The 18,074-nt window shown below is 39.2% G+C and overlaps 1 protein-coding gene across 1 annotated transcript in view; it reads right to left on the reverse strand.

The window, feature by feature from the left end:
* Window positions 1-1,096: 1,096 nt before the first annotated feature.
* The window catches only part of dync2h1 (dynein cytoplasmic 2 heavy chain 1), a 119,965-nt gene continuing 102,987 nt past the window's right edge, over window positions 1,097-18,074 (reverse strand). The window contains exons 90-96 of the mRNA XM_084558574.1: window positions 16,873-16,980; window positions 16,289-16,390; window positions 11,995-12,084; window positions 9,410-9,519; window positions 9,246-9,327; window positions 2,964-3,080; window positions 1,097-2,100 (exon numbers count right to left, since the gene is read on the reverse strand). Of these exons, the coding sequence (XP_084414700.1) occupies window positions 1,939-2,100; window positions 2,964-3,080; window positions 9,246-9,327; window positions 9,410-9,519; window positions 11,995-12,084; window positions 16,289-16,390; window positions 16,873-16,980 (771 nt within the window). The 3' untranslated portion in view covers window positions 1,097-1,938. The remainder of the gene's footprint in view (window positions 2,101-2,963; window positions 3,081-9,245; window positions 9,328-9,409; window positions 9,520-11,994; window positions 12,085-16,288; window positions 16,391-16,872; window positions 16,981-18,074) is intronic.

The raw sequence follows: 18,074 nt of genomic DNA on the forward strand, positions 1-18,074 counted from the left end.
GGCATGCTAATCTGTGATAAAGACACACTCTGGAAACATATTCCCTTGGAAACAAGCCGTCGGCATGTTCTGTTTGCTGCAGTGTTGATGTTAATGTTCTACCTCTACTTACAGGATTAGAAATAATAAGGAAGGAATAGTAAAGAAGTACTAGGATTTCTTCAAGGTATTTTTTTTTTAGAAGCTTTGGCCAGCTGACCTTGAGCTTTGACCTGTTCCAGCACCATTTAACAAATATGCCAAGTGTGTGCTACCTGCAAATGAGAACATTAAGGTAAAGGTTTAAACTATTTTTTTTCCGCTTGTACTTTTGAAAATGGAAGAAACAGTGAAGAACAAATTGACAGTCGACCTGTACAGCAGTCTCACCTGAATGAAAGTTTTCATCTGCTCCTTCTGTTTAACTCTCTGCCCCTCTATTCCTGTTTCCATAACTCTCTCACTACTTGTCATAACCCCCTCCATCCATCTTTCCCTTTAACCTCTCCTCCCAAACTCTCTCACCTGTGCCACAATCATTTTCCTGTTTCTCTACACTGTGGTTTTATTGCCTTTTTTTTTTTTCCCCTCAGCTCTATCCCGTTCCCTGCAGCACACCTCTCTCCCACTCTGCCTCTCTTTTCCTCTGTGACCCAGAGGGCCGTGTTTTGCCGAAATCCAATCCTCTCTCTTTTTTAAACCTGCTGTTCCATTTCACTCCCATTTTGTCACACTGCAGTGCGCACACAATACCCGCTCCTCCCTCATTTCAACTCTTTTCTGTGTCTCCTCAAACACACACATACACACACTCACAGAGACGCACACACACCACAGACACTATCTCACTCATATAACTATTATCAACTGTTTGCACAACTGCATAAACACAATCGAAAAAAGGGCTGCAACAGACAAAAGACTTAATTAAGCCATCAATCAAATTTGATGCTCTTGGTTGGATTCATGCACAAACACAAACACACACACACACACACACTTGCAAACCTCACACCCTCCTTCCATGTAGCTCTGTGGCCATCCATCACAGCTTCACTGACTCCGTTCAACCTCAGTTCAGAACCAATCACACAGAGGTTGGGGAATGACACGTGTGTGGGTGTGCATGTGTGTGTTACAGAGAGAATGACCATTTGCTGTGGGAACACACACTGAGGTGTTTCAAGCCTGTTTCAGCGAGTGAAAACCAGAGCGAACACAGTGACCCGAGATGTGCATTGCTTACTATTGAACAGTTCTGATAGTTTGTGAGCCGTTACTACTAAAAATGACAACATGACAACATTTATTTTAGCTTTATTTTGAATAAATAAGTTCCAAAAATACACACAGATATCATCCAGGCCTTAAGTCTACTAAATCCATCATGACTTCAGTACAGTGTCCCTGTCTTCCTAAACAAACAAGAATCTCTGACATACAATTGAAACTATATTATGTAGTGTACAAAATGAGAGGAGTAGTGTTTCATGACACTAACAGTAAGAGAGCTAAAAGGTAACAAGGTTGTTACACCCTGGGATCTAAATATTTGACTGCCACTCTTGATTTATTTGAGAAGTTATGACTATTCCTTTTGGTGTTTAGTCCATCAGACCAACAGAAAAGACATTTAAAAATGTGTGTTGTTAAAAAATGAAGACCACTTCAAAGTAAGTTGTTTCTTGCTTCTGTTTTCTTAGAGCCTGGTCCTTTCACTTTTACCATATTATGCAAATGACAGTGACATACAATAGCTGCATTTGAAAGTTTTGGGTCCATGAGCTAAGGTGCTTAGTGAGAAAATGACCATCCATGCCAGAGCCTGACATTTTGGATATTTTTTAATTATTTCTAGTCATCTGCCTGTCATTGTCTTCAACCGAGGCTTGTGCAGTGATCACAAAAGCCCCGTCACTGCAGCCTCTATGTGTCTAGCTTTACCCACATGACGTCCTTTCATTGTTGTTTGAGAAAGAGAGCAGCTCCGGTCTGTATCCACTGGTTGGGGTTTGCTCCGCAGGGCAGTGAGATGTGTGTGACCACCTTCACCCTCTCTGAGCTGGTATACAGAGGCAGCCAGATACTCTCCTCTGACGCAGTGGAGTCAGCAGCAGAGTTCTAGGATCAAATGTAAGTGTGATGAATGAATGTGGGCAGTACTCAAAACCCAACAAAAATCAAACAAAACAAAAACAAAAAAATCCTCAAAAATTCCTTTACTGGTACTAGTGTTTCGCTGCTTGTACCTGAATATGTCAGTCTATAACAGCACAAATCTTAAACGTGAATTGGCCTGGTAAGGTGTGTGCCTACAATATCAATCAGAACAGAACTTTTTTTGACATGTGTAAAGTGGTTGAGCAAGCTGGGATGCATCAAATCTGCTGGAAATAGCAAACCTCACAATGATTCCTGCTTCGTTCTTTGATACAAACTCTTTAAATAAGTCACCGTTGTGCTTTGGCCTCGTTTCTGCCCCTCAAGGAAACGCGTCATGCCTCATGTGAGGCAAAAGGTTTACATTGCCCCTCACAACTGACTGATAATTCTGTCCGATCAAGCCAGTGTATTCCAGCTGAGGTGAATTAATCCATTTTTATTTCTGATTAGGATATTATTCTGATTATTTGTGAAATACTAATTTCTATGTAAACACAGCAAATATCCTGCTTGTGTATTAAGTCTTCCTATTGCTATGTCACAGATTGTCTTTGCTCATCTTGTCGAGTGTGACTTAAATGTGACTTATTCCTGACATAAAAACATTGTAGATGACAGAAACAAATGGTCTAATCAATTAATTAGTGTATTGGCAGAAAATGACCTCTATTTTGAAAATTGCTTAATAGTTTGAGTGACATTTCAAGCAAAAATAGAAAACATTTGCAGACAACAGCTTCTTAATGTGACAAATTATTTTCCGTTGTATGAGTGTAATGGTTATCATTGTTAACAATTTTAAACACAAATATTGTATATACCTGAGGAACCCAGGCCATGTAGCACGGTGGGACAGCTGACACGCTGGGAGAATCATGCTGGTTCTCGCAAAGATGCACACCGTCAAAACTACAACCCTCCAGCTGGAGACCTCCAACCTATAAAGGAAGTCCAAGTAGTGAGGAACAGAAACATACGCTGGAGAGTCAAAACCTAAATACAAACTGTGTATGATGATGAGGTAGAAGAAGAGAAAAAGAAAAAGATTAGAGACATAAAGAAAATACATAGGGCCCAGTAGCGTTCTTATATACAGAGAAGAAGGACAGCAGAGGACAGAGACTACGTAACTGAAAGCAAATATGGAGCATGAGAAGGAGTCACACAGTAACTAGCATGTTATGCACATAGTGCATGAGAGACATACTGTTTATGTAAGTGAATTGTGAATTCAGTCCACTGACTCAGGGATTTTCCACAGTAGGCCAGACAATAAAGGGAACTTTGGCACCAAGTGAGACAAAAACAGACAACTACTAAATCACCATAATCTGGGCAAGAAAAAGCCAAAGAGGGAACCAGAGACAAATCCAGAAAAAGCTTCATTGTGTGTGTGTGTGTGTGTGTGTGTGTGTGTGTGGTGGTGTGTGTGTGTGTGTGTGTGTGTATATATATATATATATGTACATGTAGATCACTTTGACTTGGTCATTGTAAAAGTAGCTCACAAGCCAAAAAAGTGTGGGCACTCCTGATGTAGGGGATTTTCTTCATTGAAAAGAAGGTTTTAAGCTCCAACAAACCGCTTTAAGTTACGTAAATGAACACCTACATGGCATTAATGCAAGAATATGTACTACCATATAATTGAATTAGTGCATTTATGGATTGACAGCTTTCCGTTTCCCTCCTGTCACATAAACACTTGCATGACAACTTGATTTGAAAAATAAGTCTATCTTCTGCTGCCTCTTCCTTTTTGGCATTCCTATCAAAAAGAATAACGATAATGTTGAATAATGTCAAAATCAGTGGATGGCTCTAGAAAACTCTCAGTAACCATTAACTTTACTGAGCTTGCATTAACTTTGTTTGCCACCTGGCTTGCTTAATATTAGCTGACATGCCACAAAGCAACACCCCCATCCCGCACGGATGTGACGCCCATGGTTTCAACATGTCAACAAGCCTGCTGGCAATATGTCTTGGTGTGATATTGACATGTCGTGTGAAGGGTCAGCTAAATTGTACCACCTCTTGATTAAAAAAGAAACAAGAAAAAAAGAAGTGAAAAACAACTTTTGCTTCTCAGTGGGCCGGTAACGCCGTTGTTTTAATAGACTCTGATTGTGTTTTGATATTCCTGAGCTGCTGAAGTGGTGGGAATAACTAATCCTTCTCTAATGATGACGGTGATGAAAGCTTAATGACACTCTTAACCAGAGGTGGCAAAAGTATTCACATTCTGTACTTAAGTAAAAGTACGGATGCTAACTACTCTGGTAAAAGTTTTTCATTCATTCATCTTCTGTACCCGCTTAGTCCTGTTAAGGGTCGCGGGGGTCTGCTGGAGCCTATCCCAGCTGTCATCGGGCGAGAGGCGGGGGTACACCCTGGACACTTTCAGCTGTGAAGAGAAGACTTCGAGCTGCAGGTTTGACAGGATGACTTGCAGCAAGAAAGCCATTGCTAAGATGTCAGAATAAGACAAAGAGGCTCGCCTGGGCCATGAAACACCACCATTGGACTACTGAAGACTGGAAGAAGGTATTATGGACTGATGAATCAAAATTTCAAATCTTCGGTTCATCACGCAGGATCTTTGTACGCCGTCGAGTAGGTGAGAAGATGGTTCCACAGTGTGTGACATCAACTGTCAGACATGGAGGAGGAAGTGTGATGGTCTGGGGCTGTTTTTGCTGGATCCAGGGTCGGTGACTTGTACAGAGTGAGAGGCACCCTGAACCAAACCGGCTACCATAGCATTCTGCAGCGCCATGCAATACCCTCTGGTATGCGCCTAGTTGGTCAGAGGTTCATCCTACAGCAAGATAATGACCCAAAACACAAGTCCAAGCTATGCCAGAACTACCTCAGGAAAAAAAGAACAAGATGGTAAGCTTGAAAACATGGAGTGGCCAGCACAGTCTCCAGACTTAAACCCCATCGAGCTGGTTTGGGATGAACTGGACAGAAGATTGAAAGCCAAGCAACCTACAAGTGCCACACATTTATGGGAACTTCTGCAACAGACTTGGGAAGAACTTTCTGAAGAATATTTGATTTCTATTGTAGAAAGAATGCCACGAGTGTGTTCAGCTGTTATATCTGCCAAAGGTGGCTACTTTGATGAGTCAATAGTTTAGAATACATTTTGGTCTATAAATTGATTCCATGAATTCTTTTTCAACTCAAATTGCTTATTTGTTCTATGCTTTCATTTCAGAGTCCAATGGGACACTAAACTGAATAATTTTCAGTAAAAAAATGGAAAAAGTGTGGTGTTCTAAAACTTTTGACCGGTAGTGTGTGTGTGTGTGTGTGTGTCTCAACAAAGCCACCAAGATCACAGTGTTAAAGGTGCCCAATGGCCACCAGAACTCAGAGATCCAGAAGGCTTTGCCTGATGTCTTAGGGCCCAAGAAACAAGTCTAGAGGGGTCAAATATTTGCACATATTTGCATTTCCCTATGTATACATATCAATCTGCGAGAAAAATTTCCCACCAAAACTTCTAAGTATGGGAACCCGAAAATCAGTCTTCAATATAGTGCACTCCTTTGTCCTCCATGGAGAGGACGGGGCCCTAACCATCAACCTAACCTCCACATGCACGACCAGAGGAGTTGGGAGACCACCAGGAGTATGGACTTACACAGACAGAGACTCCAGAGAACTACACGGTCGTCCTTGACAAGGAGGGATTCAAAGAGCTGCAGCCATCGGACCATCTCCAAGTAGAGAGCTCCATTTGGCTGCCACTTTACGTGGTCTGCAATGGCAACGCCTGTTCCTCCTAACCATTATATGGGAGTTGGGACAACATGAGTATTGTTTTAGTGTGTTTTATTTTAAATGCATGTTGATTTGATGTGATTTTATTAATATTTTAACTTGTATTATGCATGATGATTTTGACTTTGCCTCACCATATGAGTTTCCTTATTTATTTATTTATTGGAAAAATACCAAGGTTAAACGGTCGCTAATAAAAAAATGTTTGCTTCCGTCTTCTTCCCACAGGTGGGGCACCGATGTGCCAGGTCTACTTTTATTATGGCTCTGTTTATTATGACAAATTTAGCAAGGCTGTCTCTCTGTAACCATCACTAGGTCAGGACCACCAATTAGACAAAAGTGGATGTAATCTTATTATTGCCAGTTGACTCTGTACTTGCTGTAGTGCATGTGTCAACTCCTTGTTGCAAATAAAACTTTTAAACGAAACTCCAGTGACTCTGTCATTCTTGATAAAAGAATTTCCGTAACATTTATTTATTTATGTTAAACCCACAGAGAAGAATTATCTTTTTAGTCACCCCAATTTCCAGGCATCAACTTGCAGAGGGGATCCCCTACCATGGAATTTTATTAGAAGCTCTCCACAACAGCCCTTGTGTCTTAGAACCATTAATGTTTGTCTATTTTATTACTAATTATCATTACCTTTTCTTATCATTTTGATGTTGTTTTTATTATGTTTATAACTTTTAAAATATTCTTTTCCTACCCTTTTTAACCAGCATTGGTTCATCAAAAGGAGCCAAACAAACGTATCTATACATTTTATTTCCCTGTGCCTCTGCAGCATTTTCTTTCCCAACCTAACCCCCCTTAACCATACAGGATGTTACTTCAATGCACACACAACAAAAACACAGATCATGTGAAACTTTTGTCTTCTAAGTTTTAAAAATTCTCTGCTGCCTCATGGGTTGGCCTTCATTTAAAACAGTCTCAAACTTGAAACTGGTCAGGAAGTCTTTGTGTTTTGTTACAAAAAAAATATTAAATCATCTCTCAAGAGACTATTAAGCTGGAAAAAAACTAACAAAACAAACAAAAAACTACCATTCATTTTGCTTTTTTCTGTTATTTATCCATTTTGGAGTCTAAGTATCGCTCCATGCTATCCAAGAGGGAACTTGTGTCATTATTCGCCAGCCAACAGTGGACTTGTGTCGTTCCACACTATTTAAGTGTGGACCTTTTGCTCTAATGTAAATGAACAAATAAAATAGTCTTCTATAAGTATAGAAGATCTGGCTATAAACCATTTTATTATTTTTTCCTAGTTGTTTTTCTTTTCTTTCCCCATTTTTAGATTTTCAGGTACTCCGTTGCCCTCTGGGTAGCTTTTCATTTTAATTCCGCTTTAATAGAGCCATCATGCTGTATTTAAAACAAAAACAAAGAACATATTAACTAATCATGTTTAATTCTTGAATTAGTTAGTTGAGATATTGAGTTAAGTTTTAAATAATCTTGCTTATTTCCTCTTTTCACCCATGCTGGAGTGTGACTGTCGCTCTGTGCTATCCAAGAGGGAACTTGTGTCATAATTTGCCAGCCAACAGTGGACATGTGTCCTTTTTTTGGTAACGTGTATGAGCAAATGTTGCAGCCCTGTGTGTGCAAATTACTATATGTGTGAATTATTATTATAAATTGGAATCCAGGGCTTGTAAAATCTCAGCAGCAGTTTTTTAAAATATGGATTAGACAGCTTTGAATGTCTAATAAAGGTGATCAGAGTGATTAAAAATATTAATTATCTTACGCCTGCCCATTTTATTTGTAACTTCATCCTGGTTGTTTTTCTTTTCCCTCTTGTTTAGTTTTTTAAACGGTGACATGTCCTCTTTAGGGTTGTACCTCTTGTTGTACTAGCTCTGACAGAGATTGTAACTGATTCCATAGGAGGACAGATCAGATCAGGTTGGAAACATGTTCTAATGCAGGAAAGAGTGATTACTATATGCAAAGACAGATCTACCTTGGCTCAGCGTAACTCAAAATGACTGCCTATTCCACATCAATATCTTATGGCTTATCTTGCCTGATGTGTTCTGGCACATTTTGTACACAAATTTGGGTACATTACTACTCTGCACCAGTGGTTAAAAACACCCCAGATGAACTGCACACTTATACGTATTTAGTAACTTTGAGATTTATTTTTAATTATTATGAATCCCAGATAAAAGTCAATTTTGCTGCTAATACTCCAGCACTTGAGATTAGTGCATGCAGCGAAGTTAGTTACTCCTAATTTGAAGATAACATTTTTTATTCTCAGAATTCCAGTGGCCATGATTATTTAGTATTTGTATCACAGAGAAAGGTTTAAATGTTGACATTAAAGTTAAATTATCATTTGAAAGAATCAAAGGCTTGGCAGTAAACAGGCACTCATTAGGTGAAACAATGGCTGCAGATAGTGTCACTGTAGTAGTAGGAGGTCCCCTGCTTGATAGGTAGAGATCGCTCAAAGATGCAAGTCCCCTCTTTGCCTTTTCTTCAAAAAAAATTAAAAAGCACATTTTAAGTAATAATGTGGTAAAAGGCCTTTAAAGTAAATTTTCTATGTAATTGTTTTTGTTTAAAACTGCCCAGAAACCCAAGTCCCCTGTTAGCCAATGAAGAATGGCAGTCCACTGTTAGCCTGGTTCACGTGTATTGGTGTGTGTGTGTGTGTGTGCGTGTGGAGCTCGTTGCTTCACAACAATTATCCCCGTACTCTGATGTCTGAGTATTTCCCTTCCCTCCCTGCAGCTGCAGCCTCTTTTTAAGCACCCACACCCTTCCCTCCTCTCTTTGTATATTTTAACTAAGTGCAAGTCAAGTCGTGCCAATTTTTATTGGCATGACAATAATGAAACTATTGCCTAAAAGTATTATAAAAGTAAGTGGAGACAATGCAGTTACACCACACTCAAATCAGAGCATGAAAGCAAAGCAATGAAGAAAAGTAGAGGTGTTGTGCAGTTTGTGAGATTCCACTTCTTTAATTTTATGCATTTCTGTCAACCAAGTTTATCAAAGAACACAGGAGACCTGGATGACTGCAGTGAAAGCCAGTAGACGTGTCTAATTAACATGCAGAAAAGACTTTCTTTCTAATTTTGTTTTTTTTCTCCCTTCCAGCTCCTGCCTTCTTATCTGCATCTGCAATCTATTCTTGCCTCTGTTAGTCCATTATTTTTCAATTATCACTCAGTCAGAGTCTGTCTTGTTAATGGGACCACTATTCTGCAGCTGGATGGGAGGGTATGCAGTTTGCATCCATGATGTGCAGGTTAATGTGTTTGTTGTATTCTTACCTTGACTTGCAGCTTGGCTTGTGCAATTGGACTCCTCCAAGATGACACAAACACCAAACTATCCATGGAACAGCCCATGGACCTAAAACCACAACAAGATTGTTGTTAACCCTAATATGCCTACTCCCTCTGCCTCACATAAAGCCACAAGCTTTCAGTGTTACCTGGCAGTTTCCTGTCTCAAAGCATTGAGGAAGGTATCAGGGTGGAAGAGCTCCGATAAATCTAGGATGTCTGAGAGAAGAGCTTGTCTGCTTGCACGCTCCACCCAACTCTGAATACACAGATAGACAGACACAGCGTTAGGGAAACAAAAACTTAGCAAATAACAAATAAATACTTCAAGATAACACGTAATTCAGGAAAACAATCTGTTTTACAAGGGTCAAGAAAAACATTTATTTGATCATTTCAAATAATGAGAAAACACTCAATTTTTGTGCTTGAGTGGCAAAAAACACAGACACATTTGAATTCCTAAAATATTTGCTCTAAATGTTTACCCTTTCACTAGGAATACTTATCATGGACAGAACACAAATAACCACTATCTGCATTGTATTTGCCTCTTTAAAGTTTTACAGCCAACATTAAACTGTGAGTGCAATAATCATTATTTTCTGTCTGACTTAGTGTGTACTTATAAATGAGAGTTCAAAGGGTCACAAAGGGAGAGTTAAATGTTAAACCAATAAAAATGTATGGCCACTAGTACACTGTTAAATGTCTGCTTGCCTTTTTATCACTGCATCAACAGGCTAATAACACCGGAACGCCAATTAGCTGCTAATTCACAGACACATAAACACAAGTATAAGACATACTGACTCCCATTTGGGCATACAGGGAGAGGGATTTGTGCTGGAACACTAAAACAATGACACATACACACAACACTGATTAAAATAAATAAAGAAAACATGATGTGTGAGAAGCTGCTGATAAACCTATGGAAGCCTTAACCAATTTGTCGATATGTCCAATCTACCTTATTCAGCAACACCTCCCTTAATCATCAAAATCCTCCCTCTGTGTCACAGCAAAAACTATTAGTTCTGCTTTGATACACTCCTAAGTTCTTATTTTGTATGTTTTTCTTTATTTTTGGTGGGAAAAGCTGCAGCACTATAAACTATAAATAATTTCGCACTTATAGCCAAGCATATGATGATAAAAGTCGAGTGGCAAGCTTAAATGTAAGGCCAAGACTGAAGTTTAGATAGATTCCGAGTCCGACTTTTTTTTTTTTTTTTAAAGCAAGTGATCAAGTCACCATAGAAACTAGTCGATTCAGAGGTCACCTGAAGACAAATGGAGACAAACAGAGGCAGAATGAGCAAACATCTGATGCAGACTTTGTTATTAATCTGTCATTTTTATTACAGCATTGTGTCCTTACTAGCTTTAAAGAAATTGGGGAAAAAAACAAAAAACAAAACACGTACAAGCGCGAGCCAATACTCCGCAGAGAAAGATTTTTGGGATATTAATAATAAAGGGAGGCAGTTTGCACTGATGGCGTGCATGCTATTGGACTGCATATACGTGTGTGAGCATTTGAGTGTTGTCAAGGTCGTCTTGTGCATTTGCTGTGATGATAGCTCTTAACTCGTCCGCAGCTCCACACAGCAGCAGCCGCTCTGGACAGCTCAGACTTTATTAGACTGATTAGCTAATAGAACACAGACAGGCTGCTAACAGAGGTATCAGTCAGAACTGATGGGCAGAAATAGACAGTTAAGGACAGTGCAACTTGTAGACAGACGCACATAAAGACAGATGGAGTGCAGGTAGACAGGGAGGCCAGGAGACAGAAAATATTTGAAGTGTCAGGCAGACATACACACAAACAGATGGATAGGCAGGCAGGCCAGCAGACAGACAGACAGACAGAGGCAGTGAGGCTCTCCCACACAGATAATGAAATGCATCCACACAGAAATAAATAATTTCTGAACATGTGAGTGTATGTGTGCCTTCGTCTGCCAGAGCATATTGAGGTAGGCGTGCAGTCAGACACGCTTGAGAGGAGCTGGAGTGGAGTTTCCACAAGAACCCTTATTCCCTGGCACCAACCTAAGGCTGCCACGTCCCGGAAACGCCTGCATTTATATAATAATCCTCTTTTATTTACGAAGCCTTTTTGAAAACATTATACATTTTCTGGCTTGGTTTTAATCAACACATTGCCTAGATTACTCCATGAGCCATAACTTTGAAGTACTACAGGCTCAGCTGAGGGACTCGTGTCATGTTGGGATACCCTAAAACCAATAAAAGATACCAATTCATGCTTTAAGATAATTTAGAACTGAAAAACAAATGTTATAATATTGAGGAAAGGACAAGGCTCCTGCGTGATGAATTTAAATGGATCCTTGGATCATTATACTAACACTGATTAGAAAACTCTTACACTTCTTAAGTCTCATGCCCTTGAGACGTTCTAAGAGGCGCCTGAGGTTTTATAATAACCAGGGAGGTCATCAGCAAATGGCTTATTTGTTGAGGACAAAGGTCCTCTTAGAGCAGCAGCTGAGTTTCAGTACATGAGGGAATAATTAAAACAAATCGATGACAACTGTCACTGACCAAATTTAAAATTGTTTATCAATGTTGAATTATTCCATAATCTATGAAGTTGTTCACACCATGTCCAGTTTATATACACCTCTGTCAATTTGTTTTCTTTGGGCAAAAAAACAAAGAGAGTAATGTATGTCTTTTATAATACACATCCATGTGTTACCTGTATAGCGAGAGCCCGTGTTACTATAGCTCTGAGGTACTGCATTGGTTCCTCTGGTCCTTCCCATTTGTTCTGCCATGTCAGAGGACACTGAAACGATGGGGGATAGAGAAGCCATTAGATGCCATAATGAAACAATTCATAATATAAAAACAAGGATAAGCAATGAGGTAATGTAAACCACGTTATTTTTGCTGACATTGTACACACCAAGCTGACAGTCGGCCGTTTGCAGGTGAATCAATATACTGTAGACCAGCTGACCTGCTCTGTGCAACTGTATCTATTCCTAGCTTTCTAGCTTCCCAGCTAACAGTAGCTCTCTGGTTCCACCTTAGCAATGATGAATGCAGATTACTACCACCTGGTGGTGTGAAGAGTATTTTCTTTAATACTGGCGCAGAATGTACACGCAAGCTGACAGTTGGCTGTAGTCTTTATGGTGTGTTCAAGTGCATCTTTCTGGTCCAGACACAAGCAACCAGAGGTGACATCACAGTGGGCCTTCATTTCCAGTAGTCTTTTGACGTCAGTTTGATTGGGCTGTACCATAGACTGTATAAAGATGGAAGACGGAACAGCTCCTCAGTGAAAGAGAGCTGGGAGCCAAAGCAAGTAGAGCTCCCCCTGGTGACTGGCTGCAGTATAGGTCATAAGCCCCACAACTTGGGTCAAACAAAACACTAAAAGGATGGTTTGTGTCATTTAAGGTAGTTCATACTGATGCATACTCAAATTCCCATGTTTCTGATAAGTTGCGTTAGTTATTTGACGCTGTAGAAACAGGATGCGACATCATGATGACTACAGTTGTTGAAGTGGCCTAATAGGACTGTGAGAGTTGGAAAAAATAAATAAAAAAGTACAGTATAATCCAACATTTGCGCAGACTCTGACTCCAAACCTGCAAGATGGCACTGTCCGTATCCCTGAGAAAATAGCGTTATTTTGGCCAATGCAAGGATGTGGGGCCGCATTGTGCATATTTATATACCGTCTATGATCCGTACCTTCACAAAAGCTGCTGACAGGGGTCCAACTAGAGGCATCCAATGTGGGACACCAAACTAGGGGCCCTGAATGATATCACAGCTATTTGTCTAACATACACAGGTGGAGATGACAACTCTAAACCCTGTTGTGTTGCCTTGAAACTCTTCCAAATACAAATTTAAACATTAAGCATCAGTCATACTCATGAAATGCTGAAATGGCTCATTTTAGAAGGCATTTTTGTGTAGGTGGTGAAGGAACGCTTGCCACAGGGGACGACTGTTTACTCTGGAAAAGGTTAGGCAGTCAATGTTACTTAAACTGAGATCAAAAAATTGCCTTAAACACACATGCACAAATATGCACAGTGGGAGAATTATGTACTATTCAAGCATGGAAGACATAATGGAACTAAAAGGGACTCTCAGCTGCAAGTCAACCATTCAGTCACTCTCCTGCTGTGTGTGTGCGCATGTTACACATGCGGAAATGTGTGAGAAAGATAAACACGCAGACTTACAGTAAACCTCTTCAATTTCTAGCATACAAAACATATTTGCTAATGTTATTAATCAGTTAGACAAGTTAATGATGCCAAGACTGAAATTATACCAGGATGTAATAAATTGATTTCTTAAATCTTGTCAGCAGCTGTACTTTGAATAAGAAGATTTCTACGACCACTTTTTCGTTTATGATCTTGAAAAGTAAGTATAATGATAAATTAAAAACAGTCAGCATCTGCACACTAATTACTACAACTGGTACAGGAAAACTCACTGATAATTTCATCAAAAAGCCTCTCTGCATCAGTCGTCATGCCTTGATGTTAATCATCTTTTCACCCACTTAAAGCAGTGGCGATATGTAGTTCTGTTCTCTAGCACTTCTAACCACTCTCTTCTGATGGCTAGCTTGGGTAGTTTCCAAGTATCTAATTATTTTTTACTGCGCAGCTGAGCAGAGGGGCAGTGAAGTTAATCCCATCAAAGCTGTGCCTGCCATACTTTTACAGTATTACAACCCCAAATGGTCCCTTTTCCAAATATATAAATCACCTCGCCAGATCATTCTGTTCATCTTCTCAGGTTGAAACTGGTCTAATCAGTAACAGCTGGTCATAACACAAGCCTAAACACACAATACCGTTAAACTCTCTGATCAGCACATTGTACAGTGTACAAGTATTAGACCCCAAATCTCATTTAAATTATGTCTTATAATGCATTAATGACATCCACTTGTTAACTGTGTATATGACACGTAGTTAGGCATTTTTTTTACTTTAACAAGGTCCTCTAATGAGGAAAAAAGTCTCACCTCTAGACCTGCTGTTTTATTTATCTGATTTTTGTGTTTTATTTATTTATTCATTCATTTATTCTTTTTTTTGCTTCATAATCAATGTATGTTTTGCTCCTTGTATATAAAGTGCTATTCAACTAAACATTTATTTAATGACTTACTAATTCTGCTATAGTAAATCCTGACAACAATCCATGACAACCTTATTTTAAATTAAATCATAAGATTATGAGACAAACTAGTCTTAAACACAATAGCAAGAAGACAAAGAAGCTCTATTGTACTGGGGGGAAAGTCTACTGCTGTTGAGTCTCACAGCAATCAAATAAGATGTTTAATTTAATACAGTAATGGATAAAAACACTCTCTACAGAGACCACTGAGTCAAGATAACTCAATAAAAAGAAAAACTGAACTCACATTAGTGGCACCTCATTTCACTTCATGGCTGTGTTCTAACAGTCATCAGGTGTTTGATAAAAAAAAATTAAGCTGGGATTAAATTTGCTGTGGCTTGGCAAAATGTACAACACTATCATCAAATGTGACAGCCGTTGCTACTTCAATAACCTTTTTATACTCTAGGCGACATTTCTTTGTTCCACTTTGGTTGAGGCCTGTAGAAACACTTCCTCTCTGGGAGAAGCTAGATTATCAAACAGCCTGAAGCAACATGGTTGGAGATAATTAACGATCGTAATTTAAAAAAGAAAAAAAACAAAGCAGGCGACAAACATGCTGCCCTATAAAACTAACAAAAGACATGCGTTTTCATGTTGATTATGCACAACAAAGAGAAGATCTTCAAGTGTGTCCTAAAAATAATCATCAAAGGACAAAAGCTACTCCCACTTTCTGACGTTTAAGCGGTTCTTTTAAAAAGGGAAAATGTTTTGTAGACAGTAATGACATTTGTTTCATATTCTGAGCAGTTATTTCAGTCAGTCATATTGTACACTGAGCTGACCTCTTTTACGTAAGTAATGATGCAGTGTACCTAACAGTACCTACATTGGGATTTCATTGTGCATCGTGGCACTCTTATAGATGGACACACGTTTTTGAAATCTCATGTCTGTACATGTTTACTGTGACTTTGAGCACCAATTTCACAGGGTGAGTAAACAGTTGTTTGGAGCTACTCAGGTGATGTGATCTTGGATCATAATGGAAACTTACAGTATCGCTTAACAACTGAATGATTCTGTCCAATTTATATAATGCATTACAATAAGATACAGGATTACAGCGTTACATATTTGTCAGCATATATATTTTTAAAATTATGTTCCATTTTGTTATTGGAAAAAATATTCTTATCCAAAAGGGTGATAATGATTTCAACTATATCACTACACACTGTTTAATTGGGGTTAATTATAGAGAAAGACTACATTAGAGGGTATAAGACCAAAATAGTGAAAAGGGAAGTAAATTAAAGAGGGAACAGGAGAGAGAGAGATGAAAAATGGGGGAAGTTGGTTGAGAGAGCGATGGGGATGAGAGTAAAGACCTGCTGATTAATACAAAAAGAGAGTGGAGGAAAGCCTGCGTAGAAGGAATTATGCCCAAGGCTTGTCTCAGGAGATTACAAACACAGAAGGAGTGAAAGGTTGATTGTGTGCCTCTTCTTCTCCACCTCATCATATCCCCTTTGTCCTTAACTTAGCCTGGGGAAATACGAGGCTACACACTGTGTTTGTGAGATGTCTATATGTCAGATCTGTATATATGGTATGGGTACCTGCCCCTGGGGTCTCAACTTTACCACACAGTGAACATTTTAACCACTAAAACAATATAGTGAAGATGAAGCTTTACTTGATGTGGTAAGGAGACAGATTTAATTGTATCTTCTATTGTAATTTGCATGGAAGATTCAACATCAATGTGCAAAGCTATCAGTGGAGAACATGTTAAATATCAATGGCTTTAACACAAAAAAAAGGCTGCAGTATCTCCACTTTACTTTTTCTTTCTTTCTATCCCGTATTACCTCTTGATTTAGCAGGGCAGTGGCCAGCTTCTGTACGTCTGGAGTTAACAGTTGAGTCCCCCTGATGACCTTACTCAGTGCAGCCAAGGAGTGGTGGATGCTCTGAGACAGAAATTACAGCACATACTGTGAAAAACATTTTGTGTGACGTCCTGCTGTTTAACTGTAGTGATGTGGTTCATAACGACTGACGGACTCTGTGATCACGGCATGTAGGGAGTGATCTTTCTTCTAATAATGTGATGAAAGTGTCCTGCGTTGTACAAAACTCAGTGAAGTCACTATATGAAAACCACAATACAGTAACCCTAACCAATTAATTCCAAGAATAACACTTACATAGCCATTCCATTTTTAAACGGTTTATGTTTAAGACTCTCTGTATACATCATCATGAAGCAACGCCTACCTTCAATAATTCACACAAACATATCTATCTAATCTATATTTAATGTTATAGATGTTGCTAATTAATGACAGCATTGAGCGGAATAATAGATCATGAGCAAACATCCCCCACAGAGAATGGATAATTCCCATCTACAGTCATTTCTTTCTTAATGACCACCGGATAAATGACACACCTGGATCAAGCGGATGGCGTTGAACTGCTCCAGAGCGATGAATGACATGACCGGTGACCCCTGACCTTCTGTAGGTGGATCCACCTTCTGATGGATTAGAGTAGAACCCTGACAAATAGAAGACAGAGATACATGTTGGCATATTGATGGGAAACACTGAGTACCAAATACAAATGCAATGTTCCATGTCCCTCCTTCTAATTACAATGAATAAATAGTTCAACTCATGAGCTATACTGCTATATCATGAGCTAAGACGTGCTGTGTAATATTGTATAAACATTATAGCAGTACTGTATTATGCCCTTCGTATCACTGAAACACTTTAAGCTCTACACCAGCTACTCAGTCTGCTGAAATGGGCTGCTGCACTGTGGACATAGTGTTATTTAGAGTAAGATGGATAACGCATTTTGTAGCTTCTGCTGAGCATCAGCATGCTATCGGTTTTTCTTTTAAATTATATTTCCCTTACTACAGTGAACCATTGTTCCCTATAGGTTTCCTCAGCTCAACATACACACATTAAATTCTTGTGTTCTTCCACAATAACAAAATGTATCTAAACAGGACATGGTTTGTTTCTCTGCAGTGCAAACAGGGGAACAATTTGTTTACATTAGATAACACAGAGAGCTACTGTAAGCGTGTTTACCATACAAAACAAATATGCACAAACATTGATATTGTTGCTGATATTACACTTAATGCATTTATCCTATTTTACTTTCCTTGCATCTACTAGGCAAGCGACAGAGGAGGAGAGAAAGGGAGAGAAGCATGAGTGTGGGATGGATGTTAATAATGGAGGCTGAGAAATAAATGAGACAATGACGAAAGAAAGCTGGTAGGATGAGATTTAGCTTGACTACAGCCTCACTATTGTCTCCATTCAAACATGTAAATAAACTGCTAAATAAACATACAGTATTTCAGCTGCGTATCCCGCTTCTCTCCAGATGATCATAAAAATTTGTCAAAATAAATATATGCATATCTGCACACGCACAGATAACACACTGGGAAACAGACATCCACCAACAGTCAAACACCAGGGTTGGCTGACAACAAAGGGACAGGTAATTGAAAGCAGTCAGCGGTAGATTGTGATCTATGGTAAGCTAGCTGGCGATACAGAAGCATCACTTAACACAGTCAATCATAGTCCTTTCATTAAGTAGTAAAAACCATGCCTTCAAGGG

Source organism: Chelon labrosus (genome assembly GCF_963514085.1).
Source record: "Chelon labrosus genome assembly, chromosome: 13".
Taxonomy (NCBI): Eukaryota; Metazoa; Chordata; class Actinopteri; order Mugiliformes; family Mugilidae; genus Chelon; species Chelon labrosus.